This window comes from Malaclemys terrapin, chromosome 9 (assembly GCF_027887155.1).
Source record: "Malaclemys terrapin pileata isolate rMalTer1 chromosome 9, rMalTer1.hap1, whole genome shotgun sequence".
NCBI lineage: Eukaryota > Metazoa > Chordata > Testudines > Emydidae > Malaclemys > Malaclemys terrapin.
This window is the reverse complement of record NC_071513.1, coordinates 99,802,169-99,828,543: the sequence shown is the minus strand read 5'-3', so window position 1 is coordinate 99,828,543 and position 26,375 is coordinate 99,802,169. Positions and strand designations below refer to the sequence as shown.

Genomic DNA, 26,375 nt, shown 5'->3' with positions numbered 1-26,375 from the left:
TGAAGAAGTACTTCCATTGGTTTGTTTTAAACCCTCTACCTATTCATTTAATTGTATAACCCCTGATTCTTGTGTTATGTAAAGGAATAAATAACACTTTCTCCACATATTCACTTTCTCCACACCATTCATGATTTTATAGTTCTCCATCATATTCCCCCCCAGTCATCTCTTTTCCAAGATGAATAGTCCTGGTCTTTTAATCTCTCCTCGTATGGAAGCTGTTCCATACCCTTAATCATTTTTGTTGCCCTTCTCTGTACCTTTCCCATTTCTCATATATCTGTTTTGAGATGAGGTGACCAGAGCTGCACGCAGTATTCAAGGTGTGGACATACTGTAGGTGTACATAGAGGCATTCTAACATTTACTGTCGTCTTATCTATCCCTTTCATAATGGTTCCTAACATTCTGTTAGCTTGTTTGACTTCTGCTGCACGTTGAGTGGATGTTTTCAGAGAACTATAAGATCTCTTCCTTGAGTGGTAACAGCTAATTGCCGTCAATTTGTATGTATAGTTGTGCATTACTTTGCATTTATCAACAATGAATTTCATCTGCCATTTTGTTGCACAGTTACCTAGTTTTGTGAGATTGCTTTGTAACTCTTCGCAGTCAACTTTGGACATCACTATCTTGAGTAATTTTGTATCATCTGCAAACTTTGCCACCTCATTATTTACCCATTTGTCCAGAACATTTATGAATATGTTGAGCAGCATTGCTCCCAATACAGATCCCTGGGGAACCCCCGTTGTTTACCTCTCTCCATTCTGAAAACTTTATTCCTACTCTTTTCCTCCTGTCTTTTAACCAGTTACTGATCCATAAGAGGACCCTCCCTCTTATCCCTTATCCCATGACTGCTTAGTTTGCTTAAGAATCTTTGGTGAAAGACCTTGTCAGAAGCTTTCTGAAAGTCCAAGTACACTGTATCCACTGGATCACCCTTGTCCACATGTTTGTTGATCCCCTCAAAGAATTATAATAGACTTTTGAGACATAATTCTGTTCTTTTCTATGGTTTCAGCCAATTTGCCTGGTACTGAAGTTAGGATTGCCAGGATTGCCTCTGGGGCCTTTAAAAAAAAATAGGCATCACATTTGCTATCCTCCAGTCATCTGATACAGAAGCTGATTTAAATGATGGGTTACATACCACAGTTAGTAGTTCTGCAGTTTCATACTTGAGCTCCTTCAGAACTTTTGGGTGAATACCATCTGTTCCTGGTGACTTTGTACTGCTTAATGTATCCGTTTGTTCCAAAACCTCCTCTATCGACACCAGTCAGAAGCGTAATCTAAAAAGAATGGCTCATGGGTGGGAATCCCCCTCACATCCTCTTCAGTGAAGACCAATGCAAAGAATTCATTTAGCTTCTCCACAATGGCATTGTCTTCCTTGAGTGCTCCTTTAGCACCTCAACAGTCCAGTGACCCTACTGATTGGCAGGCTTCCTGCTTCTGGAGTACTTAAACATTTTTTGCTGTCTTTTGCTAGTTGCTCTTCAGACTCTTTTTTGGTTTGCCTAATTATAGTTTTACCCTAGACTTCACAGAGATGATACTCCTTTCTATTTTAATGTAAATTATATACAGGTTTATTTTTTTAGAAGTAAACCTATTTAAAATGGTCAACCTGTGTTAAGCCATAAATTTATTATCTGTTAAAATCATTTAAATTAAATACAAAATATAATACGAAGCAGTACATGTTTGCGGCCACACTTTAAAGAAACTTCCACCTGTTTAGTGGTTTGTTGCTGGCAAAGCACCTGGACCCAGAGTTTGTTGAGGTGATACCCAAGTTTTTGTCAGCAGTAGCCTCTTCTATAGGTGCAGAGAGAATATTTTCTTCATTTCAGTTTATTCAACTAGTCTAGTTCAGTGACTAGTTTTTTCAGAGTTAAGAAACGCAACTGGGCATTGAAAAAAGCAGGAAACTTGTTTTCCTCTTCTAATCTAGATATTAAAAACTAAGTGTGGGAGGATGAGATCTACCAGTTGTAAAGTCCTGAAGGACATGGTGAACAGAAACAATACTTTGGATTTATTAACTTCAGATAATATATTCTTTGTGTAATCAATCAGTTTTAAACACAAAACATGTTTTGATAAAAAAAAATTCTTACATATCCAAGCACATTTGAAGTAGTTTTATTTAACAGAAAAAAATTAAATGAAGTTTTTGTGTATTTTAAAATGAATTTTAATTTCCATCCAAATAGAGCTTGACACAAATCACAAGTAAAAAATGAATCATCATCTGACGCTGCACAATGCCTTTACAGATCTACACTCTACCTCCCTCTTCCATGCTAGCCTGGAGGTTTAAAAGATGCTTCGAGTGAGAGAGAGATTGAAGGATGGTTGAAGGCTGGTATGCCCTTGGTGCTAGGAGGCTGAAACATAGTGGATTGCACGTTTTCTCTAACAGCTAATGATTTAAAATGGATTCCATTGTTGCAGGGTTGGGAACAGAATCTCACAGCATGGTTCTGTAGAGGCGATGTCGTGAAGGAGAACAAACCATACTTTGGCAAGTAACCTCCTGGCGCTTGTCTTCACTGAAAAATTTGATTGCGTTTAAATGTGACTGTGAGGAGTTGAGCTAATTGGGACAATGCTGACCATGATGTTGAATTCCTGAGTCTTGGGTAACCGTAATGGACAAGTGTGGACACGGACAAGCCACAGTCAGTGTCATGTCAGCTCACTTGACTCCTCAATCCTGTTTAAACAGAAAAAGATTTCCTAGTCCAGACAAACCCTTTGTGTGAGTTCCCCAGCAGATCTATTGTCTATCTATGTCCTTTGACATTTATTTTCCCAGCCTGTGAAATTTACTGGTATTGTTTAACACCTTTATTTTCAGGAGGCAGTAGATCTAGATGAAGGTGCTAGTTCAGTAGAAGTTTTTGGATGATGTCTCTACGTTTTCCAGACGGAACACAATTTTGGGGCTATTTATTGTGGAGTTAGAAGGTGCAGGATGGATAGTAGGCTTGGAACACCTCAGGCAGACAGCTTTCCTGGATGAGTAATGGAGGCAGACAGTCAAGTAATGCCCATCCTGGTGAGGTGGGAAATTTCAGTTTTTTGCCTCTATTTCCATATACTATTGTAGCTTTCATATTGCTTGTGTCCCTCAATAGGGAGCGCTGCTAAAGAAAGAGCCACAAATTCATATGAACTCTGCTTTTCTGTCAGGGTGAACTTCTTTAAGATGAGTTTAAAAAGCCTACTAGTTCTTATGTGGCGGATTTCAGCACTTCAGAAATGCTGTTATCTCCCTGTTATCTACCTGGCAACAGTAAATATGAGCATGTAACCTAGTGGAGGCTGCGGATTCTTTTCAGCAGAATGGAGAATAATCAGTTGCTGTGGAAATCTTGTAAGTGCAAATAATCTTCTTCTCTAGATCCAATTTATTATTCTACAGATGACGTTAATCTCTGTAATAAGATATGGGAAAGGGGGGAAAGTGGATTTACACTATAGCCCTGTCTGAGGCACAGATGAGAAATAGGAAGCTCCTTTCTAATGGTTAAGAAATGAAACATAAATTTCTATGCTTCTTTTGATAGGAGAAGGTTGCATTCCTGAGTCTTGTGCAATCGTAATGTTTTTGGCTAACATCTGCAGTAGTATCAGTGTTAATATCTAGGAAGGACATGCTCTTTTGGGGAGATTAGATCCTGCTCTTGCAGGGGTTATTGTGGTATGTGATTGAATAACTCTCTTCTGTTTCTGTTACCAGAGTCTCATGTACTCTGTGGCACAATGGGACCAAATTCTGTGGCAGCAGCCCCTAAATTCCACAGTAATATTAATTTATTCTGTTGCCATGAAGTAGCTTTGTTGGCACTCCCGCTGCTCCCACACAAATACCCACAGCTATGGCTCATCGTTGAAAATACTCATTTATGTAAACTTGGGTCATTGTTCAGCCGTGATGATTTCTGAGTGTGTGTGTGTGTGTGTTTTTTCTCTAGGCTCCCAAGCGCCATTTCCCAAATTTTGGCTCCCATAATGTTGGCCAGGTGACCCAGATGAGAACCTCCTTCTTCCCATGAGTACTAAGGAAGAGAGGAAACTTAGAGCTGGCTTCAGCAGCTTAACTTCTCACTGCTACGCTGTTCTCCAGCCTGCCTAACTCACCAGTCTACACATCTGTCTCCCTTGTACCATTTCTGCAAGCTGGATTCCAGCTCTTGTTCCCCTGATCCCCTGCTGCCTGGCTCCATACACCAGTGCAGGGAGCATGCACTGTAATCTTGTTAATTCCTTCTGGGGAGCTCTTCAGAGACAGAAACAGTTACAGGCAGGTCCGGGCAGTGGGATGGAAAACAAAATGTTGGGTGCCTAGTTGTAGAAAAATAGTGAATTATGTGGCAGAAATGCTGCATTTCATGGCATCTTGGACAAATGCCATATTATGCAGCCAGAGAACCTCTGGGTCCTTATGAGATGCACTGGGCAGTTCATGCTGCTCAGAGCTATTGTTTCAGGCTCTCTGCAGATGCAGGCAGGCAACACTACATTCAGTTCACATTTGTGAGGAATCCTCCCCTCTCCTCCCCCCCCCCCATAACCCTAAGGACTAGAAACATACATATATATATATATATATATATATATTTTAATTGAAAGGGTAGATTCCGGAGCACAATTCTGCACCAAGTGGTTTAATTCAGCAGCCGTAGAATACATGGGGCCTGGCCTGTTACAAGCCTAACGTGAAATCCTTTCTCATCTCTCAAGCCATTCTAACCTTCCTGTGTGTTCTGTCTCCGACTTTTAACGATCCTCTCCTCTTCAGGGCCTCCTATCTCTGTCTGCTACTCCCTCTGCCTGCTTCCCTCAAACTGCTGAGAACCTGAGAAACCAAAGAGCGAACTTCCACAGTGTTTTATTTTTTAAATAGTATCCTTCATGAAGTTTTGCACAAGCTTTTTCACAGTGCATCTGCCTTAAGCTAAAGAGAAGAAGAAACTTGAGAAGATGAGTCAGAGGGAAAGAGGGGGAGTATAGGGTAGCAGAAGCAACAGTAACCCACATCTTTAGTCAGGAGTCCAAGCCTGAAGGAGTGGAGTCAGCAGGCGGAGTAGGTGGTTAGGAGGTCAGAGGCAGGGTGGAGCAAGTTCACAGAGAGTCCTACTCCACTCAGCTGGAGCATGGTAACTATTTTGATAAACTTTTAGCCTATTGCTACTAACTGCGTTTCGTCACCAAACCTTAGTTCAGTATCTGGAATGGGATCTTTGGCGCTCTCAGATGCTCAGTCACTCGATAACACCAGCCAGTTTAGGATTTGAATTGCCATTTTTACTGTTCATGAATTACTCAAGCCTAAATCTTGCACAAGTCGTGGATGTGCAACAGTGCTCCTTATAAGTGAGTGGGATGTCGCGGCATATGTTAGGCTTTGGGGATGTCACTTAAGATGGTGACCTACAACATGAACTTTATTTTCTAAATCACATCCTATATGTAGAGAAAAATATAGCTCGGCACCTGAGTTTTCAGAGTGCCACTCTGAGCAAAGGGAGATCGCTTTTACTGGTACTTCTGCACTCAACTCTAGGGATAGATGGGACAATAAATTTCAACACATGTCCTAGTCTAGGTCTGACTTGCAGAAATGGATTATTTATAGACAACGTATGCTCCCCAGAATGTGATGTACTGAACTGAGCATGGATCTGGGAGCAAGGATCTAGCTCTGCTACTGACTTCCTGCGTGGCCATGGGCAAGTCATTTACCTCCTTTTTGCTAGTTCCACCTATAAGGTGGTGATTCTTCCTATCTCCTTGGCATGTTGAAAAAATGAGGAAAGGCCCTGTCCATGTTACAGCTAGTGAGTTTGTAACCAGTGATAGTGGCATGGTCTGCTCTAAGTGTGGCTTGTGGTCATACACCACATGGTTAAAACTCATTTAGGAACCAAGGCAGCAACAGAGTTTCGCCCTGCAAGAGATCTAAGTAAGTACATGGCTGCTTTCCTGAAGCCAACTGGTTCAGAACCCTTTTTAGCAATGTGAACGGGACTCCCCAGCCATATTTGTGCATCTTGTTTGCCCGGTTTTCCTGGACAAACTAGAGCACTGTCCCACATGCATGCATAAGCATTGGAAGCATGTTCTTCCAGCACTTTCCTATTGCGGCAGAGTGGGATAGTGCTCCAGATTTTTCCCAGAATGCACTGCTACCCAGTTGCCTAACTGCGCTTGTAGATAGTATTGTACAAACATGGTGATGAGGGCAGGGAAGCTGCTATGTAGATACAAGCTGAACTGCATCTCTTGTAACCAATGATGGTGACCATGCCGCTGATGAGTTACGATATTATGATTAAAAGTTGTATGGACAGAGCCTTAGAGTTTAAGTATTATCTCCTCATCTTATTCACGTGAACTTTTCATTGGTTTAGACAATGTTCACATTTGTGCTGTGGCTGTGTCCTAGTAGCCCATCTCAGTCGGTCAATAAGTGGAAATTGGCTGTCAGGGGAACTAGTTTGGGCAGATAAATTTTAGTCCCCACTCAGTTCAGGGCCTCTGCATAATGCTTAAGTATGGGCTGATTCAATGCATAGCTGAAGATCTGCATTGTTCTTCTTCTTCAAATGGCTGTTAGCATATTTAAGCTTAAATTTAATTATCTTCTAGCAGGGTTTCCTCTTTTCGCTCTAAAACTCCACAATATTGTCATGCAACATGCCTTTTCATAGGTTTCAGAGGGGTGTTAGTCTGTATCAGTAAAAACAACGAGGAGCCTTTGAGGCACCTTAGAGACTAACAAATTTATTTGGGCATAAGCTTTTGTGGGATATAACCCACTTCATCAGATGCACGGAGTGGAAAATACAGTAAGCAGGTATAAATATACAGCATGTGAAAAGATGGGAGTTGCCTTACCAAATGGGGGGTCAGTGCTAACAAGGCCAATTCAATTAGGGTGGATTTGACCCATTCCCAACAGTTGACAAGAAGGTGTGAATATCAACAGAGGGAAAATTATTTTTTGTCGTGACCCAATCACTCCTAGTCTTTATTCAGGCCTAATTTGATGGTGTCAAATTTGCAAATTAATTCCAGATCTTCAGTTTCTCATTAAAGTCTGTTTTTGAAGTCTTTTGTTGTTGAAGAATGGCGACTTTTAAGTCTGTTATTGAGTGTCCGGGGAGATTAAAGTGCTCTCCTACTGGTTTTTGAATGTTACAATTCTTGATGTCTGATTTTGTGTCCATTTATTCTTTTGCGTAGAGACTGTCCGGTTTGCTGATGTACATGACAGAGCCTTTGTGTTTCCCCTCCAATTGCATTCCCTTCCATTAAAGTTTCTCCTACTTTTAAATTACATTAGGATAATTTCAAAACCTGTGAATAACCTTACATGTACACTTTTTTCATACTTGCAAGCTTTTTGGAAGGTTCACAATTTAACAGTTCAAATTTCTCCTTAACCCTATAATATAATCCTAAATGGATTATAGGAAGAAGTTACTTGGGTCACAAGTCTCTTTGTGCAGCAAGGAATGTGTTGCAGAAAATTCCAGTTTGGGAGTTCCTCCCTACATTTAATTTGTGCAGAGGCTTTGTGCTAGTGGTAAATAAATTGAGATCTCTCTCAATCAGGCTCTCACCTAGAAGATCATGACTTGGATGGCTACAATTTCACCTACTAGATTCTGCCTCCAGAAAGTCTGTCTTTACCATAATCATATTTTACTAAATTTATGCACTTCTCAAGTCTCTCCCTTCCAGTGATATACATGGAATGAACTCCTGTGTTCATATGAAATCCTCTTCTCCCACTGTTACCTTGTGTTCTGCATTATTGAGCTGTTGTATTTAATCCACTTGCTTCAGGGTATGGTAAAGTTTGTTGGTATATTTCTCTATCAAGACCATTACCAAGAGTTCTGTACTCTTAAATCAGTGCTGAAAGCAATGCTAAAGCACAGCGGTCTTTAAGGCACTTTAGAATGGAGCTGAATTTATTGGGAATGTGGTAGGTGACTTTAAAAATGCCTCTGTCACTGTGTGACTGACTAAAGGGAATTCTTTTTGACATGGCTCACGATCATTATTTTTTTCTCCTGGTACAGAACTTTTACTCTCTCAACAGCTTAACCAACAGCTGCCTGTGTTTTTTTTTTCCTTTTCTTTAAAAAACAAAAACAAACAAACAAACAAAAAGTACTTGGCTATTACCCTTAGCAAGATATTTAATCTCTTAAATCCTTAAAATATTTTGCAAAACATAAATAGCTAAAGTCACTTTTGACCTGTCTAGAATCAATGTTTGTACTGACATAACTCCCGTTTGAGATCACTTTATTGGTGTTTGCTGTTCTTGCCCATTGTACAGCTTGATGTAGTGACTCGATGCCGGATGCTATCGTAGTAACTAAAGTGCTGTGAGACTGAGAGTTGGTGACTTTATTATGTAATATGTCTGATATTGGAAGCCACTGGTAAAACAGAGATTTAAAAATTGTGCAACAAACTTTATATACCTCACCTTTTTACAAGTGGTAAAATATTAAAGAGCTTAGTCTCCCGGGAGCATGAGAAAATATCAAGGTGGCTTTTAAATTGTCATTAAGGCCTTGGCTACACTCGCGGATTTACAGCGCTGCTGCGAAGCGTGAGTGTAGTTGCGCCGCCAGCGCTGCGAGAGCTCTCTCGCAGCACTGCACGTACTCCACCTCTCCGAGGGGAATAGCTTGCAGCGCTGCGAGCGAGCGTGCAGCGCTGCAGGCGCTGATTACACTGGTGCTTTACAGCGCTGCACTCGGGGGGGTGTTTTTTCACACCCCTGAGCGCAGCAAGTGCAGCGCTGTGAATTGCCAGTGTGGCCAAGGCCTTTGTTTAAGCGAATGGAATTGGAAAGGACTTGGATACTACTGCGTCATGTGCGATATAAAAAAAGCCGTAGGCATATGTTATATGTGACCAGCATAATCTGTGTGGTGCATGTGGCTGATCCTTAAACATTAGCATAGCCTGGGAGAATTGGTGGGAAAAACCACAGGAGTCGGGCATAGTTTTCACTTGAAATGGAATCCGAGAAATGGGGGTTGTTGCTGATTGTCTCTTGGATAGATGAATGTTCCAAAGAACAGCTCAGGTAGGTGGTATAATTGAGTATTAGGAAATATTGCTTTATGCTAAATGAGGGCAAAGCAGCAGGGAATAATATGTCCTCAGCATAACACTCGGATATAGCTACTGGCAGAAAACAGCAGAGCACAGAAAAGTCTGTACTTGTTACCAGCATAGCTAGACTTGCAAAATTTTCTTAGTATAGACAGAACTTATACTGGTCAAAGAGTGCGTTAGCCATTGTAGTTTATACTGGTTCAGTGAGGGAAATAAATTATACCAGCACAAGCACTTTTATATAGCTATAACTGTGTCTACATAAGGGCTTATGCTAGAACAGAAAAGCTGAAAAAAAATATTAAAACTATCAACCCCTGACATTGCTATACCAGAAAAAATGTCTAGTGTAGCTTGGCCTTAGTGTTGTGATTATAGAAAAGTGCAACTAGGCTGCAGTTGGCAGAATGGTGCTCAGTTGTGGTGGGTGTGCAGGGTTTTTTTGTTTTTTGTTTGGAAAGGGTGATCATAGGCTCCACAATAAACAATAGAATATTTGAGGTCCACCTGAGGGCTTCATTGTCGTCTTGCCAGGAGCCAGAGGACCAGCCCTCACTTGCATAGAACAGAGCAGATTGTCTCTGCTCACCCTTTCTGTAGTGAGATGGTGTCTCTGGAGGGCAGGCCCCAGCATGCAGGGCTCCGTTTTGATCTGGACCTTAATCTGTCTTTTGGTAGGACCTTGATCTCCTCAGGTCATACCTCACTACTACAGCTGAGAATGAATATAGGCTGGTTAGACCTCTTTCTCGCCATACCTAGCGCCAACTTAATCATAACTTAAATGGGAGGTTAAGGGATACTCAGGTTTATGGTGCCAGATTGGGTTTGATTTGTCTTTGGTTGGCTGAGTCCTGATTAATGGTTCTGAATATTAGATTCTCTTTTGCATGGTAGTTGACGTGCCCTCTAGCTTATGGACGTATTATCACAATGTTCTGTTGAGCACGTAGTTGGGTTGACTTCAAGAATTAAAGGTCAGGGAGTCTTTTAGAAGGATTAGAGGCAGAGAGGTTTAAACCATCCAAATCTTTTGGAAATAAAGTGAAATAGTGTAGAAATATGGACAGATATTTAGTAACCATGTGTTGAAAGAGTCTCATTAGCTGATAAATAGTTCTACATTTTATCACTTCTTTGGTGCTGCTTCCATTTCATTTCATGCTTATATTAAGTGGGAAAGTGGAGGCGTTTTGAAAGCATCCCTGTGTAGAGCTAGATTATGATCTAATACTGGGAACAATGAAAACCCTCCTGCTAAGAGTGGAGGAAATGGACCGGTCTGGTCTATACTACGGATCTATAGCAGCATAACTATGTCGCTCAGGGGTGTGAAAAATCCACATCCCTGAGCAACATAGTCATATTGACCTAATCCCCTGTGTAGACAGTGCTATGTCGGCAGGAGAGCTTCTCCCACTGACATAGCTACCACCTGTTGGGGAGGTGGATGAAGTACACTGATAGGAGAGTGCTCTACCATCGGCTTGGAGCGTTTTTCTTAAAGCACTACAGCGGCACAGCTTCATCAGTGCATCTGTGCTGATGTAGCATTTTAAGTGTAGACTTGCCAGGAGAGAGGGGGTTATCTAGTCATGGACCAACAACACTAAGTAATAAATGGAGGACTTCTATTAGAAAAGTAATTGAACAATAGAGCACATTGTTCCTTTCAAGTGTTTCAACATCAAACTGTTTAAAAATCTGAAAGGAACAACTTAATATTGAGATAGCAGACGGTAGGGGTGAATTCCTTGGGAGTTTTACCTGCTAACCATGCAGTTGTTATGATCTCAGAAGGTTCTGCTCACACTAGGAGAATTGGGTTAAAAATGTAAATAACTGCAATGTGAACAAAGCTGAAAGTTCAGAGACAGGCGGCGATTTTGGCTGATAGACTTTGAAAAGGAAAGAGGGGTCTTACAGTCAGATGACCTTATGCTGTGATCTGGTCAGATCTGACAAGTGAAGCAGGATTGTGTTAATTCCTGGATAGCAGCTCTCCAAGGAATACGCACATGCTGTTGGTGATTTAGTAGGTTAGGCTTTCCTTCGGCGTTGGTAGTGAGTTAGTCTAGCAAGGTGTTAAAGGGCACTAGGTGGATATAGATGCCATCTTTTCCATGACTCTTAAACTTAGGGTCCTGATCACTTCGTATGAATTAAAAATCATATGGTGCTTTTTATAAGCTAAGAGTGTTAACCCTAGTGGCTTGGCTAACTTCCAATTTAGATCATTATATTTTGCCTCTCTGAATAGCTCTTACAGTTTTAATTGGATACAATGGTCTTTAAAACCTAAACTGTTGAGTAGTGTTGTGTGTGCTGTTAATGGCTGTCTTTGCTCATGCTCCTTGCATTTGTGCACAGGTATTTAAAACGGCCCATCTCAACTGATAAATTAGTCTCAATGGATCTTCAGTCCAGAAAGAAAATGTGAAGTTGCTGCTGTAAGGTAGATACTAACCAGACTTGCACAGAAGTGGCTACATCAGTTTTACTTAACACCGTTTGTTAGTTTGGTGCAAGCCTGTGTGTGGACGGAATAAGTATCTTGTTTTGGTTTTGTGTAATTGGTAAATCAAAATAAGATGCTTTTATTTTGAAGTAAGGTTTGTACCAAAATAACAAAAGATTAATATTTTCATTGGTTGTAAGGCCAGAAAGAACCATCATGGTGATCTAGTCTGACCTTCTGCATAATATTATCCATAGAATTTCATCAATGATTTCTGCATCAAGCTTATAACTTCTGGTTGCGCTAGAGCATATATTTTTGTAAGAGATGTCCAATCTTGATTTAAAAGACTTCAAGTGGTGGACAATCCATCACTTCCTCTCAGTAAGTTGTTCCAATGATTAATGACTCTTTTTTAGTTAAAGTGCCTTATTTCTAGTATGAATTTGTCTATCTTCAGCTTCCAGCCACTGGATTTTGTTATTCCCTTGTCTGTTTAGTCTACAGAACCCTTTTTACCATCAGAAATCTTTTCCCTAGGAATGTTCTTATAGACTGAGATCAAGTCACTTCTTGACCATCTCTTCGTTAAGAAAAGTAGATTGAATTTCCTTAGTCTCAGGTTATTTCTATGCAAGTTTGTGTGTAGACCAGCCCGAAGAGATAAACATGCTCATTTTACGTTACATTTACAGAGTACTCTTTATCCTAAAGGACTTCATGTACTTTACAAATCATACAAATGCAGCCCAAAGAAAAACTAAGACTTCTATGAGTCTGCTTATATTCGGATACAATTGAAGTGTAATTTGATAGCTTCCAATCATGTGGATTAAAACAGACGTCTCTTGTTTTAAAACTAAGTTTTATGGCCTATAGTATCACCTTTACAAAATACTTACAGGAAATGGTTATGTAAAATAGCTTGTTTGCCAGCTACACTGAATATGTCACGCCTTTTGCGTGGCCCATTTTGTCATAGGATTCTATATTCTTATCTGAGCCCAAGTGAATGCTGAGGACCACAGGAGAGCAAACCGCTATATTTAAGCCTTTTAAGTTTCTGTAGCCTGTGAGTGCCTATCTGCCACCCTTCTGCTCTGTAAGGAAGGCTGGCTCTCAGGAGTTTGTTGCTGTGAATTGCTGTTTTTAGCTATAACGGCAAAGGATGTTGAACTGCACTAACCCATTGGTGACTGTGGCAGGTGGTCATGCACACCTGGATGTCTAATTTTGATTCCTTCCTCATTTTCCAAAATCCTTATTGCTTTTTCCATACCCTTAGTTTCTCTCCCCTCTCCGCTCTTCCTTGGTTAAGTGTGAAGATTTTTCTTCCCTTTTATTCAAGGTTCCTTAATCCACAGCTATATCTTGACTTCCCAATAGCGCCCTCATTCATTCATTCATTCTCCTGTTCCATGCTCGCTCCTGGCACCTTCCTTATATTCATCTAGTCCCTTCTTCCTGTAAATCCCTTCCCTGTTGTAGCATTTGGTCTTTTCTTGCCACCCTTATGCTCTGTATTTCCTCCGTTGTCCATAATTCCTCTACTTTCTAAAATATATCACTCTGATTAGCCACTTCATAAACACCTGTAAAAAATAAAGCTGCCCTTGACACTGATAGGAAAAGCCAAACAGCAAAGTGCTTCAGAAAGTTGCCCCTTCGTTGCCCTCACATTATCCAGGACCGATTTCTATCTAGGTTTCTGGCTGTATCCCAGAAATTGCTGTCTGTGTAATCAACCACCTTCTTCTCTCTGATTTCTCTATCTTGGTTTGTCTTGCAGCACTGACCTTTCCATCCTCTGGGAACTACTCCCGTGCCTATGCAGTTATCTCTGGCTCCCTGAGTCATGGTTCCACTCACCGTTTGCACCCAGATATCTCCTTTATGGAGTCTCTCATGATTCAGTTCTTGATTTATGCCATTTGTTTACTCCCTCTCTGCCTTTAACCTCAACTAACGCTTCGTTGTTGGTATTCAGTGGTGTATATCTGGGCACCCTTGTTAACTCATCCCTTTCTACCCTCTGTACCTGTTTTGGCAAAGCGAGCTTGTGACTTCATTCCAAATTCCTTCAGGTAGATGTCTCTGAAACACTTCTTCTGGGCAAGAAGCATATCCTCAAGCACAGGTGCTCCTTAGCTTGGTATCTATCTCAACCTTGAATTCTTCTCCTCCTTTTCTCCACAGCTGTTATGGATTTGCAAACCTGCTTATTTTATCACCCCATAATGTGACCCATATACAATATTAGCTCTGTTGCTCCTCTGTTGAAATCTTCATCCATGGCTTCATTCTTTCCCCATTACAATTGCAGTTCCTTTTCCTGTTGTGTCCACAAACCAGGGCCGGCTCTGGCTTTTTTGTCGCCCCAGGCAAAAAAGCCTCCCGCAGCCCCCCGCCCCCCCCCGGCGGGGAGCACGGCAGGGGAGGGCGGCGAGCCCGGCCGGGGCGCCCGCTCTCCCCGACCGGCCGGAGTGCCGGGAGGAGGGCGGAGATCCCGGCCGGGGCTCCGCTCTCCCCGACTGGCCGAAGCGCCGGGAGGAGGGCGGAGCGCCCGCTCTCCCCGACTGGCCGGAGCGCCGAGAGGAGGGTGGAGAGCCCGGCCGGGGCCCCGCTCTCCCCGACCGGCCGGAGCGCCGGGAGGAGGGCGGAAAACCCGTCTGGGGCCCCGCTCTCCCCGGCCGGCCGGAGCGCCGGGAGGAGGGCGGAGAGCCCGGCCGGGGCCCCGCTCTCCCCGACCGGCCGGAGTGCCGGGAGGAGGGCGGAGAGCCCGGCCAGGGCCCCGCTCTCCCCGACCGGCCGGAGCGCCGGGAGGAGGGCGGAGAGCCCGACCGGCCGGAGCGCCGGGAGGAGGGCGGAGAGCCCGACCGCGGCCCCGCTCTCCCCGGGTGAGCGCAGCCCCACTCCAGGTGCCGCCCCAAGCACATGCTTGGAGGGCTGATGCCTGGAGCTGGCCCTGCCCCAAACCATGCTCTCCAGACTTAAGTGTGTGCAGATTGCAGCCTCTTGCTTTGCCATACAAAGAAACAAAACCGTAGAATCATAGAAGTGTTGGACTGGAAGGGTCCTTGAGAGGTCATCTAGTCCAGTCCCCTGCACTCAAGGCAGGACTAAGTATCATCTAGAGCATCCCTGACAGGTGTTTGGAGATTTTTAAGAGCAGGTTAGACAATGAGGGAGATTCCACAACCTCCCTAGACAATTTGTTTCAGTGCTTAACTACCCTGACAGGAAGTTTTTTTCCTAATGTCCAACCTAAACCGCCCTTACTGCAATTTAAGCCCATTGCTTCTTTTCCTGTCTTCAGAGATTAAGGAGAGCAATTATTCACCCTCCTCCTTGTAACAGCCTTTTATGTACTTGAAAACTGTTATCATATTCCCACTCTGTCTTCACTTTTCCAGATTTAACAAACCTAATTTTTGCAATCTTTCTTCAGAGGTCATGTTTTCTAGACTTTTAATCATTTTTGTTACTCCACAAATTCCCTGTTCACTTTGGGATCCAATTCATGATTATTGCCCTTGTACTTAAACTCTCCATGGACATGCCTGAGCCAGCCTCAGAGGTGGTCTGTCTTTCTCTCTCCTCAACTAGCAGGAGCCTTGCTCCTCACCATTTCGTCACTTTTGATGTAGGAGCTTCTTCCAATCAGCAGCAGGTGCAGAGGAACAGCCTCTCTGTATCTCACCATCTCATTAAAATCACCACTGAACTAATATTTTTTTCTGTCCCTCATCTCTCTTCCCTCTGCTATTATTTAACGCCGTAAAGCATTTTGGGGTTTTGTTTATTAGACATACCATACACAATATAACTGTACTGTACCTTGGATAGACTGTTAACAAAATAAGTTGGCCACCATACATTTCAAACTTGCAGGTACAGGTTTGGATCCTGGGCCTGTAGCCAGTACAGTCTGGAAGGCAAAGCTGTGATGACATATTCAATATCCAGGTGGAGTGCAAAGGGGGCAGCTGCATTGCCTCACATTCCAATCTGCTGATCCGTGACACAGTATTGGCATAGGCTTTGGAAGCTGCTGCTTGCTCTCTGGGCTGTAGGGATGGTCTGAGGTGACGGCAGGAGAGGAAAGGGTGAGTCTTTTTGTAGAATGTTGCCTCATGATTCTGGCCTGTTCTGAGCAAACTGGACAGGTGGGGCCTGGCAGTACTTGGCATTGTCAGTGTATGTAATTGTACAGACACCTCAGTCAGTTCTTCAGCACACTTCCTTTGGTAGCTACAGAACTTAATTCATAGATTCAAGGACTGGAAGGGACCTCAAGAGGTCACTGAGTCCAGTCCCCTGCCCTCATGGCAGGACCAAATACTGTCTAGACCATCCCTGATAGACATTTATCTAACCTACTCTTAAATATCTCCAGTGATGGAGATTCCACAACCTCCCTAGGCAATTTATTCCAGTGTTTAACCACCCTGACAGTTAGGAACTTTTTCCTAATGTCCAACCTAAACCTCCCTTGCTGCAGTTTAAGCCCATTGCTTCTTGTTCTATCCTTAGAGGCTAAGGTGAACAAGTTTTCTCCCTCCTCCTTCTGACACCCTTTTAGATACCTGAAAACTGCTATCATGTTCCCTCTCAGGCTTCTCTTTTCCAAACTAAACAAACCCAATTCTTTCAGCCTTCCTTCATAGGTCATGTTCTCAAGACCTTTAATCATTCTTGTTGCTCTTCTCTGGACCCTTTCCAATTTCTCCACATCTTTCTTGAAATGCGGTGCCCAGAACTGGACACAATACTCCAGCTGAGGCCTAACCAGAGCAGAGTAGAGCGGAAGAATGACTTCTCGTGTCTTGCTCACAACACACCTGTTAATACATCCCAGAATCATGTTTGCTTTTTTTGCAACAGCATCACACTGTTGACTCATACTTAGCTTGTGGTCCACTATAACCCCTAGATCCCTTTCTGCCGTACTCCTTCCTAGACAGTCTCTTCCCATTGTGTATGTGTGAAACTGATTTTTTCTTCCTAAGTGGAGCACTTTGCATTGTCTTTGTTAAACTTCATCCTGTTTAACTCAGACCATTTCTCCAATTTGTCCAGATCATTTTGAATTATGACCCTGTCCTCCAAAGCAGTTGCAATCCCTCCCAGTTGGGTATCATCCGCAAACTTAATAAGCGTACTTTCTATGCCAATATCTAAGTCGTTAATGAAGATATTGAACAGAGCCGGTCCCAAAACAGACCTCTGCGGAACCCCACTCGTTATGCCTTTCCAGCAGGATTGGGAACCATTAATAACAACTCTGAGTATGGTTATCCAGCCAGTTATGCACCCACCTTATAGTAGCCCCATCTAAATTGTATTTGCCTAGTTTATCGTTAAGAATATCATGCGAGACCGTATCAAATGCCTTACTAAAGTCTAGGTATACCACATCCACAGCTTCTCCCTTATCCACAAGACTCGTTATCCTATTGAAGAAAGCTGTCAAATTGGTTTGACGTGATTTGTTCTTTACAAATCCATGCTGGCTGTTCCCTATCACCTTACCACCTTCCAAGTGTTTGCAGATGATTTCCTTAATTACTTGCTCCATTATCTTCCCTGGCACAGAAATTAAACTAACTGGTCTGTAGTTTCCTGGGTTGTTTTTATTTCCCTTTTTATAGATGGGCACTATATTTGCCCTTTTCCAGTCTTCTGGAATCTCTCCCGTCTCCCATGATTTTCCAAAGATAATAGCTAGAGGCTCAGATACCTCCTCTATTAGCCCCTTGAGTATTCTAGGATGCATTTCATCAGGCCCTGGTGTCTTGCAGGCATCTAACTTTTCTAAGTGATTTTTAACTTGTTCTTTTTTTATTTTATCTGCTAAACCTACCCCCTTCCTATTAGCATTCACTATGTTAGGCATTCCTTCAGACTTCTCGGTGAAGACCGAAACAAAGAAGTCATTAAGCATCTCTGCCATTTCCAAGTTTCCTGTTACTGTTTCTCCCTCTTCACTAAGCAGTGGGCCTACCCTGTCTTTGGTCTTCCTCTTGCTTCTAATGTATTGATAAAAAGTCTTCTGGTTTCCCTTTATTCCCATAGCTAGTTTGAGCTCATTTTGTGCATTTGCCTTTCTAATCTTGCCCCTGCATTCCTGTGTTGTTTGCCTATATTCATCCTTTGTAATCTGTCCTAGTTTCCATTTTTTATATGACTTCTTTTTATTTTTTAGATCATGCAAGATCTCGTGGTTAAGCCAAGGTGGTCTTTTGCCACATTTTCTATCTTTCCTAACCAATTATCCCAAAGTGTTTTAATTTTTTTTGTAATTCTACTCTTTTTATATTTTTAATGCAATTCTGAGTGAATTTACATTTCATCACTAGCTGGGAGTTTGATGAGCAGAGGTGGTGGTGGGAGGTTAGACTTTGAAAACGTTTGAACCATCTCGCCTTTTATACAGTCTAAAGAATTTCACAGGATTTGGGAAAGACTCTATCCAAGCTTTTGTTTAGGAATTTCTAGAGTTTAGTTTGTAGTAAAATAAGTTAATGGTGGAGTTAAGAGTTATGAAGGGCCAAGATTGTATTGTAAGTTAACTCCTGAAAGAAAGACCTAGAGATGAGATGACTTTTCTTTGGGGGAGAGACCATACCGCACAGTGTGATGTTTACTCCGATTCTCTGAGAACATGAGTACAACAAAGGTGGGTCACTTTATTTTTTTCTTTTATTACAAACTTGTGTTTGATTCCAGGTGGAGACAAGAGAAGCTTTGCAAGAACCAGAAACAACTCAGAATCAACCAGAGCTCCCCAGAATTTTGATAGGAAGAGGCAGCTCTCCGAAGCACAGGCAGAAACAATGAACAATTCAGACTGCAGAATAAACCCTAGAAAACTGGGAACTCCCAGAGGTATTAAAACAAAGTGGGCACACACTGCAGAAACAAGCTGCTTTGAAATGCATGCTCAGGCACTGTTCAAGGACCGGCTGGGGTGAAGTGGAGCTGTAAAAGACTGTTGATTATTTGTAAGATATGGTCTCTCAAGTCTTGTGGTATTTTGTTGTAATGTGTCGGTATTCTAGGCAAGCTGCTCTCAAAGATTCAATCTTGAGTACAGTACAAAGCCTCCCTGTAACTGCTGTTAAAATACATCCAGACTTGGGTTAGAAAGGTAACAGTTTGCGGATTTGTATTTGCAGGTGAGTCCCATGCTGCTGTCTCCACATCAGGCGATAGAAAGAATCGGAATAAACCCACAAGAGGGAGGAAGAAGAACGTATTTGAAGCCTACATGTCAATGGAAGATGTTACAGCAGGATTGAAAAGGGGAGAGCTTATCCAGGTGCCCAGAACATAAAATGCTGTTGCTCTTGCGATATAGATAAGCCGGTGAAAATAACAGATGTTCAAATAATATGTTGGCCATTTTCAGTACAATGAATTTATATATTATTTGGAGATTTTAATGCGGGGGTGGGGGGGGGGTCTCTCCTAGTTTCTCAGAGGCATTCTTCCCCTGTCTGTGTCTCAGCTGTTCCCGTGTGTGTGTGTGCTCAAGAGAAGTGGAAGGTGAAGCTGGAGGTGACGCACAGTGTGCTGAGGGCCAGGTAGCATCCCTGCCTCACTGCAAAGTATTATAAGCCAAAACTGAGCTAGTGAAACTGAAAGAGCAGAGGGTGATGCCGTATCTTTGATTCTCCTTCACGAAGTTGCCTTCACAGACGTTCACACTAAAGCAGTGGTCCCCAAACTTTTTAGAGGCATGCTTCCCCTCCCCTTACCCCTATGTGTGCCCCCTGCCCCCTCTGAGGCCAGGAGCGGGGCTGGGGTGTGGGGGGCACGGACAGGGGTAAGGAGGCTGAGGCTGGGCCGCAGCTGGAGGTGGGTTTAGGGTTGGGAGTGGGGCCAGGGGTGGGAACGGAACTGCACCAGGCCATGGGGGGGCTGGCAACCAGTGTGACTCTGCTCCCTCCCCAGCCTCGGCAGTTGGGCCCCAGGCCAAGTACAGAGCCGCGCTGAGGCTGGGGACGGGGCCAGGGACAGAGCTTGGGGTGAGACTGGGTGGCGCTCCCTCCCTGCCCCCTATGGTGCCTGGCCTGGGCCTGCTGCCCCCTGAATGTTCCTCTTTGCCCCCTTATGAGGATGCAACCCACAGTTTGGGGACTTCTGCTCTAAGGATCGTGTGCCTGCCCATATGATCAATAAGCAATACTTGATAGAGCCTTACATTCTACTGATCAGAGGTATAAAATCCAGAGGAAAGAGAAACACGCACATGGGAAGTCACAGATGTGTGGTTATGCATCCAAAAGACCAGTGATGTATGCATTTAGAGCTGGTTGGAAGTTTTCCAGCAAAACAGTTTTGTTGGACAATGCTGATTTGTTGAATGTGAAATGCTTTGCGAAAACATCTCCTCAGGTTTGACGAACTTTTGTTGAATCACAGGCAGCGTTCTGTCAGAAATCTGCTTGGCTTCCTGGCCAGCTGCTGGAGAGGCTGGGGTTCCAGGGTCTGTGGTTCTGGGGCAGCGCCACTGTGTGGATGGGCAGCTTGCAGGCAACATGCAGGGCCAGCTGACCTGGGAGTCTGGGTTGCCTTGAACTGCAGACTTGGGAGCTCTGGCAGCTGCAGAATGTAATTGACATGATTCTTGATCCTTCAGTTTCACCACTGAAATTGATCATGTCAGTTTTGGTCACCAGCTGCCAGAACTGTGTCAGTGTTTCCAAAATGATTTTTTGGGGGAGTTTTGGTTCATGAGAAATTTTGAAAAATTTGGTTTCAATTTGAATCCGACCAAAAACCAGATTTTGAAATATTGAAATTTCCTGTTAATTTCCTGCAAATCCCAAGTTTTGACCAACCTAATAGGCACTCCAGTTCTGCTTCAAAAACGGCATTGGCACATATACCAGATTTTGCACCCGTGAGTCAAAGGTCTGACTTTTCACCAGAATTTTGGTCAGCTGTAGTGCAGCAAGCAAATTGGAGACTTAGGCCTGGTCCACACTAACCCCCCACTTCGGACTAAGGTACGCAAATTCAGCTACGTTAATAACGTAGCTGAATTCGAAGTACCTTAGTCCGAACTTACCGCGGGTCCAGACGCAGCAGGGAGGCTCCCCCGTCGATGCCGCGTACTCCTCTCGCCGAGCTGGAGTACCGGCGTCGATGGCGAGCACTTCCGGGATCAATCTGGGATCGATTTATCGCGTCTAGACCAGACGCGATAAATCGATCCCAGAACATCGATTGCCTGCTGCTGGACCCGGAGGTAAGTGTAGACGTACCCTGAGGGCATAATAATCATTTGGTAGCCGATAAACCAGCCTGTTTCCCACCAAAACCTCACCGGTGTCGCCACACCATGATATGTATGACCTGTAGACTGACTCCAACTGTATTTAAAAAAGAGCCATTGAAATCACAGCATTAAGGTAGCCATATAAACGCCATATAAACATAGTGGTGTAAGGGCACCATGTCTTGAAAGGTCAGAATTTGGCTGCTTGGATGAACTGTCCTAACGTAAGGAAGAGCTGACTAGAGCATGCAAGTCCTCTCTTTCTACGCCGTTTCCCTACCACATGATCTAGTGGTGTTATCCGGCTAGGAATGGCTGGTGGCCTGCTGTCACTTCTGGCTCTTTTGACCACATGAGCTGGCTCAACCATGAGGAATCTGGAACCAGTATCATGTGACCAGTGACAACCAACCCACCTCAACATGAAAAATTATGCAAATCCTCCTGCAGAAACGTTGTCACTGTCCCAATGTTTCATAGGAAAGATTTTTTTTTTTAAATCAGTTTCACAAATGTTTGCGGTTTCAAACAATTTTGTCGAGTTCTTGTTACAAATCTTTTCATCCAGCTCTAATGGAAACATTTTTGGAATCATGATAAGGATACCATAGTTAAGGCTGTAAGTTAGTTTCTCTTTGAAGCCCAATTTCTGATCAACTCTAGCTGTTGTAAAAGGCTTATATGGGGCATTGTAGCCTCACAATGGTTCCCAATCCAATAATTACAGACTCCCTCACCTGGGAGCAAATACCCAGTGAAGGAATTGGAGCCCCCTGTCCTGTGCTTGTATTAGAAAAGGCCTCCACACTGCAGCTGTGTAATGAAGCAACCAGAGCTTCTGAGTGGCCTTCAAGAATATTCCTTGGAACATGTTTCAGTAACACAGCCAGGTGGTAATAAACTCAGAGATCAGACATAAATCTTCCTTAGAGATGCAGTGCAGCTCCAGAGGATACAAGGCACTACCAGGCAGCTGCTGGTACCTGAGAATTCGTCTGAGGTGATATCTCCCAGAGTTCCTCAGATTGTATTATTCTAGCACAAGAAGCCTCTACCCTCTATAAATGATGAAGCTTCCACTCCAGCTCATGTTTCTCTCTGACAGAAAACTTCATGTTTGTCTTGTCAGGGTTGTGGTACAGCCACTTTCCTATCATCCGATTCTCTGTCTGAGGGGAAACTATTGAAACTGTAGAATCTGGAGTTGATGAGCAGGAAATACAGAACTGAGTATCTGATCACAGACATTGCAGCCCAAAACCTTTCTCCCCGAGTGTCTTATCAGTAACCCCCAGTGGCTTTAAATACACACTGAACAGGAAGGGTGAAGGAATAAAACCCTCTGAGACCTTGTAAGGAGTCTTGGGAGATGAACAGATATTCAGCACTGCTCTCTGAGATCTCTGAGGAAGTCACTCCACTGAGACTCCTGAAGAGTCACTCCATCAGTCCCTACAAGCAGGACATCAGAACGCCATGGTAACCTGAGAGAACACACAATGATAACCTTTCCTAAGGACTGTAGTGACAGAAGACATTCAGGTACCAGTGTCAATGGCTGTGGCCAAGAGATTTCTTTTCCATCAGCAATGTGAACCTGTGGATGGGTAGTAGAATCTCCCAGAGCATTCTTGAATCTCATTGGGTCCATGAATGTCTGAGGGTAGAACATAATAGTAGGTCTGTCATCTCAACGGGGCAAGGAAACACCCTGATCTCAAGTTTGAGGAGAAGATGATTGGTCCATGGCAATGTAATTTAACAAAATATTCCAGAAGATCCTAGCTCATGTGTCCCTTGGCATGAATTGGAGACCCCCTGGAGATAATCCTATGTCTTCCATAGCGGCTGTACAGTTCCAAGTCATTAAGACCTAGAAGCATTTCTGTTCATGGATGCTGAAATCAGTAACGACTAGATGTCTCAGTGACTCCTGATGCTAGGTTTGATACACAGTTTGCTTAAGTAGGAAGTTCAATAAATAGCATGATGAGCTGTGCCCTACAGAATTCCACTTGATCATGGGACACACTCAAATCCAGCCACGAGAATGGACATCTGGGATCAGATGCTTAAGGTTCATGCATTTTCCCCTTCCCTGGTCTCCATGTGTAGAAGAGTACCTGACCAAGAGCAAACAGACCCAAGGCAGGGTTATTGGAATCATCCATGCAGGTCTCAAGTTAAACAAGACTGGATACGTTCTCCATGGAAAGGTAGTAGATATCCGTTTTGTCAGAGCCAGGTTGTGTGTTAAACAGCATGAACCAAAGGAACTTCCATCATCCTGCCATGCATTAGCCATCATTTCAGATCAAGGGATGGGTGAAAAGACTGTAGGTGTGACAAGACCTCTGATGGCTGGTGACAGGGTAAGCTTCAGAAAGCACACTGATTTACAGAGACACTGAACCTTATTTGGCTATCCAAATGCCTTTCCTTTTGCAAGCAGTTTCTTTACAAGTATGAAACTGGGGGTTTCCTTATATGGTTTGTTGCAGTTTTTTTTAAGCAGCCCTTGGCAGTGGATAGCTATTTGGACACTGACTTTTCTCTGTGCTTTCCACACACGCTGATCTGTGCCTCCATGTTGGGGTGGCCTACGTGTAGTGCTTGATTTGGGATGCTTGAAGTGTTGTCTAAGTATCTTTTCTGTTGCCCTGCTTCTCTGGAAGAAGTGAGAAAGTTGGGAAATCCAGAGTTTTGTAACCTCTTAGGAAAATTAATAAGTTTAAGGACTTTCTTTGGCGGGTGTGAGGTCGACCTGAACTATGAGGAGATGTTTAAAAACCTTGCTGCAATCCTTTCCTCCCCAACCGCTGGCTTTGCTGACATAAAAACACTGATAAATATAGCAGCCATTGTTTGCAAGTTACTGTAAAATAATACTGCTTTAGTGTGACATCATGAGACTGTTCAGCCAGGACTTCAGCCCCTAATACACATATGAGAACAGTTGTTCGTTGCAGATGGGGAGAGTAGCTGGTTCCAGATATGATATCACAGCGTGAAATGCACAACATTGTAAATAGGGTTTTCATAGGCACAGATAATAGGGTCCATCTGCTTTCTAAGATAAACTTTGGGAGTTCCTTGCTTCAGGGAAAGAACTAGAGAAAAAGTATTTGAATGCTACTTGACATAAGAGTTCTGATGCTTGTCATAATTCTATACTATACGTAAAGCGTTTATATTTTAAATGGCTTGACGTTTTGCTACTCAGTATGCTCACGCAAATTAGGCATTTGTGCACACCGCTAGTTAGGTGCCCTACTTGCCATGTATGCAAAACCTGATTTTTCATGTGAACATTGGATATTTGCACGTGACTCTTTGACAGTCTGGCCCTAACTACCCAAAGGGGTTGTTCTTGTGTGACGCATGATGCTTTCTCATTTGCTTCTGCATTGCTGGTGAAATTCTGGGAACAGGAATTGACTGACACATTGTAGAAGCTATTCTCCCTCTTATGACTACCAATAACTGCTTCCTATCTCCAACGAGAAGCCAGGTGATTTGATGACTGACTGCCTCTCTGGAAAGAAGACCTCTTTGGATTTTCCATCATTTAAATGGGTGTGTGACAGGTTGGATCACAGAAACCCCCTTGGGAGCTGCCAACTGATGTGCCAAGACTACTTCTGTCCCTGCCTTCCCTGCCAGCTTGGGACTCCAGACCCCTGCCTGGTTGTGCCAGACATGCTTGCCGGCTACAAACACAGACTTAGCTTCTATCACAGACTGGATGCCTTCCTAGTCTGGGCACAATCCTTTCCCCTGGTACAGCCCTTGTTCCAGCTCAGGTGGCAGCTAGGGGATTTCTCATGATTGCATCCCCCTTTGTTCTGTTCCCCCTCCTTATATAGCTTTGGTACAAGGTGTGACTCTTTTGTCTCTCTGGGTCCCCACCCCCCTTCTAAATGGAAAAGCACCAGATTTAAGATGGATTTCAGTACCAAGTGACAGGGTCACATGTCCTGTGAGACCCCAAGCCTTCATTCCTCCCAGCCTGACTCACAGGAAGGCCTGCAACCAACAGAACCATCCACAGTCAATTGTCCTGGTTAATGGGAGCCATCAAGATTCCAAACCACCATTAATGGCCCACATTTTGCATAATTACAATAGGCCCTCAGAGTTATATTTCATATTTCTAGTTTCAGATACAAGAATGATACATACATACAAATAGGATGATCACACTCAGTAGATTATAAGCTTTGTAATGATACCTTACAAAGGACCTTCTGCATGAAGCGTATTCCAGTTACATTATATTCACACTCATTAGCGTTTTTCATAAAATCATATAGAGTGCAAAGTCACAGGGTGCCATTCCGAATTGAGGCTAAACACAGCACACTAGATCTCATTTTGCCTATGCATGAAGAATTTTGATTTACTCCCCAAGGGTGTTCTCCATGCTTACAGTACTTTGTTTTCTTGCCACTGTCCTGGGAGGTGCACGCGATGTAATTAATCTCAATATTAACCATACAATAAAATAAGGCCTAAAATAAGACAGTTTGCTGCAAAGTGCACAAATAAGATCTGAAGAATGAGGAGTCCATTTGTCCTCGTGCTGCTGGTGTTTTCAAACTTCAAACAAACCCAAAAAAACCCACTTCACAAACTAGCAAATTTCTCCTCAAGCCAGCAAAACGTTTATGTGTGAAGAGGTTATTTTCCTATATTCAGAGCATTTCCCAGAATACATGAAAATTAATATGCTGCATCAAATTTATAAGGAAGCAGTTCCAGTGAGAGTGTCCCATGATTGCTAAACACAGATGGAATACATTTCATATAAGTAATTGAAGACATTCCAAATACATGGATGAAAAAGGCTTTAAAGTTTCAGATCAAAAGCAAAAGGAATTTATTAATGCAACTGTAGTTAATACTGTCTCATTTTAGAAGAGTAAAAGTTAGTAAATGTTTTAATTAGTCCTCTAAACTACAATTCCCAGGATGCTCTTGGAATTGAAATGTCAGTGTTCTGAAATAACCAATAATTCCCTGTTCAAATTTCCTTTTCATCTCTTAATCCTGGATGATGGGGAAGCAGAAAATGAATGTCCTCTCTAATTTAAAGTTTATTTGTTAATAACTATGTCTACACCCGTTACTGATGTTGGATCTCAACTGTTTGTTTTTGGAAAATCCTTTCAATTCACCTTTTAAACTTTTCTTACTACAGAGTTGTTATTACTATCCATGTTAGTAAACAGTCCAAAAGCGCAGCTGGAGTCCAATAAGGTTTTGGCCCTCTGGTGGGAGACAGTGCTGGAAGAAACCTTTCTCCTTCCTACCCTATCCACCCCCAAAGCTGTCTCCCAAAATATACGATACAACTTTTTAAAGCAAAACCAATCTCACCCCCCCCAAAAAACAGACCAAAAAACATCATCATCATCAAAACCAGGGGCTGTTCTGTTATATTTGTTCTTTCTGAACAAG

At 43.0% G+C, this 26,375-nt stretch overlaps 1 protein-coding gene across 4 annotated transcripts in view; it reads left to right on the top strand.

The window, feature by feature from the left end:
* DIS3L2 (DIS3 like 3'-5' exoribonuclease 2) overlaps positions 1-26,375 on the top strand; it is a 262,106-nt gene that overhangs the window by 9,293 nt on the left and 226,438 nt on the right. For 3 of the 4 annotated variants that reach the window (XM_054040303.1, XM_054040301.1, XM_054040300.1), the window contains 2 exons: positions 18,359-18,517; positions 18,808-18,950. In XM_054040303.1, the coding sequence (XP_053896278.1) occupies positions 18,466-18,517; positions 18,808-18,950 (195 nt within the window). In that variant the 5' untranslated portion in view covers positions 18,359-18,465. The remainder of the gene's footprint in view (positions 1-18,358; positions 18,518-18,807; positions 18,951-26,375) is intronic. The other variant, XM_054040302.1, reaches the window with a different exon arrangement.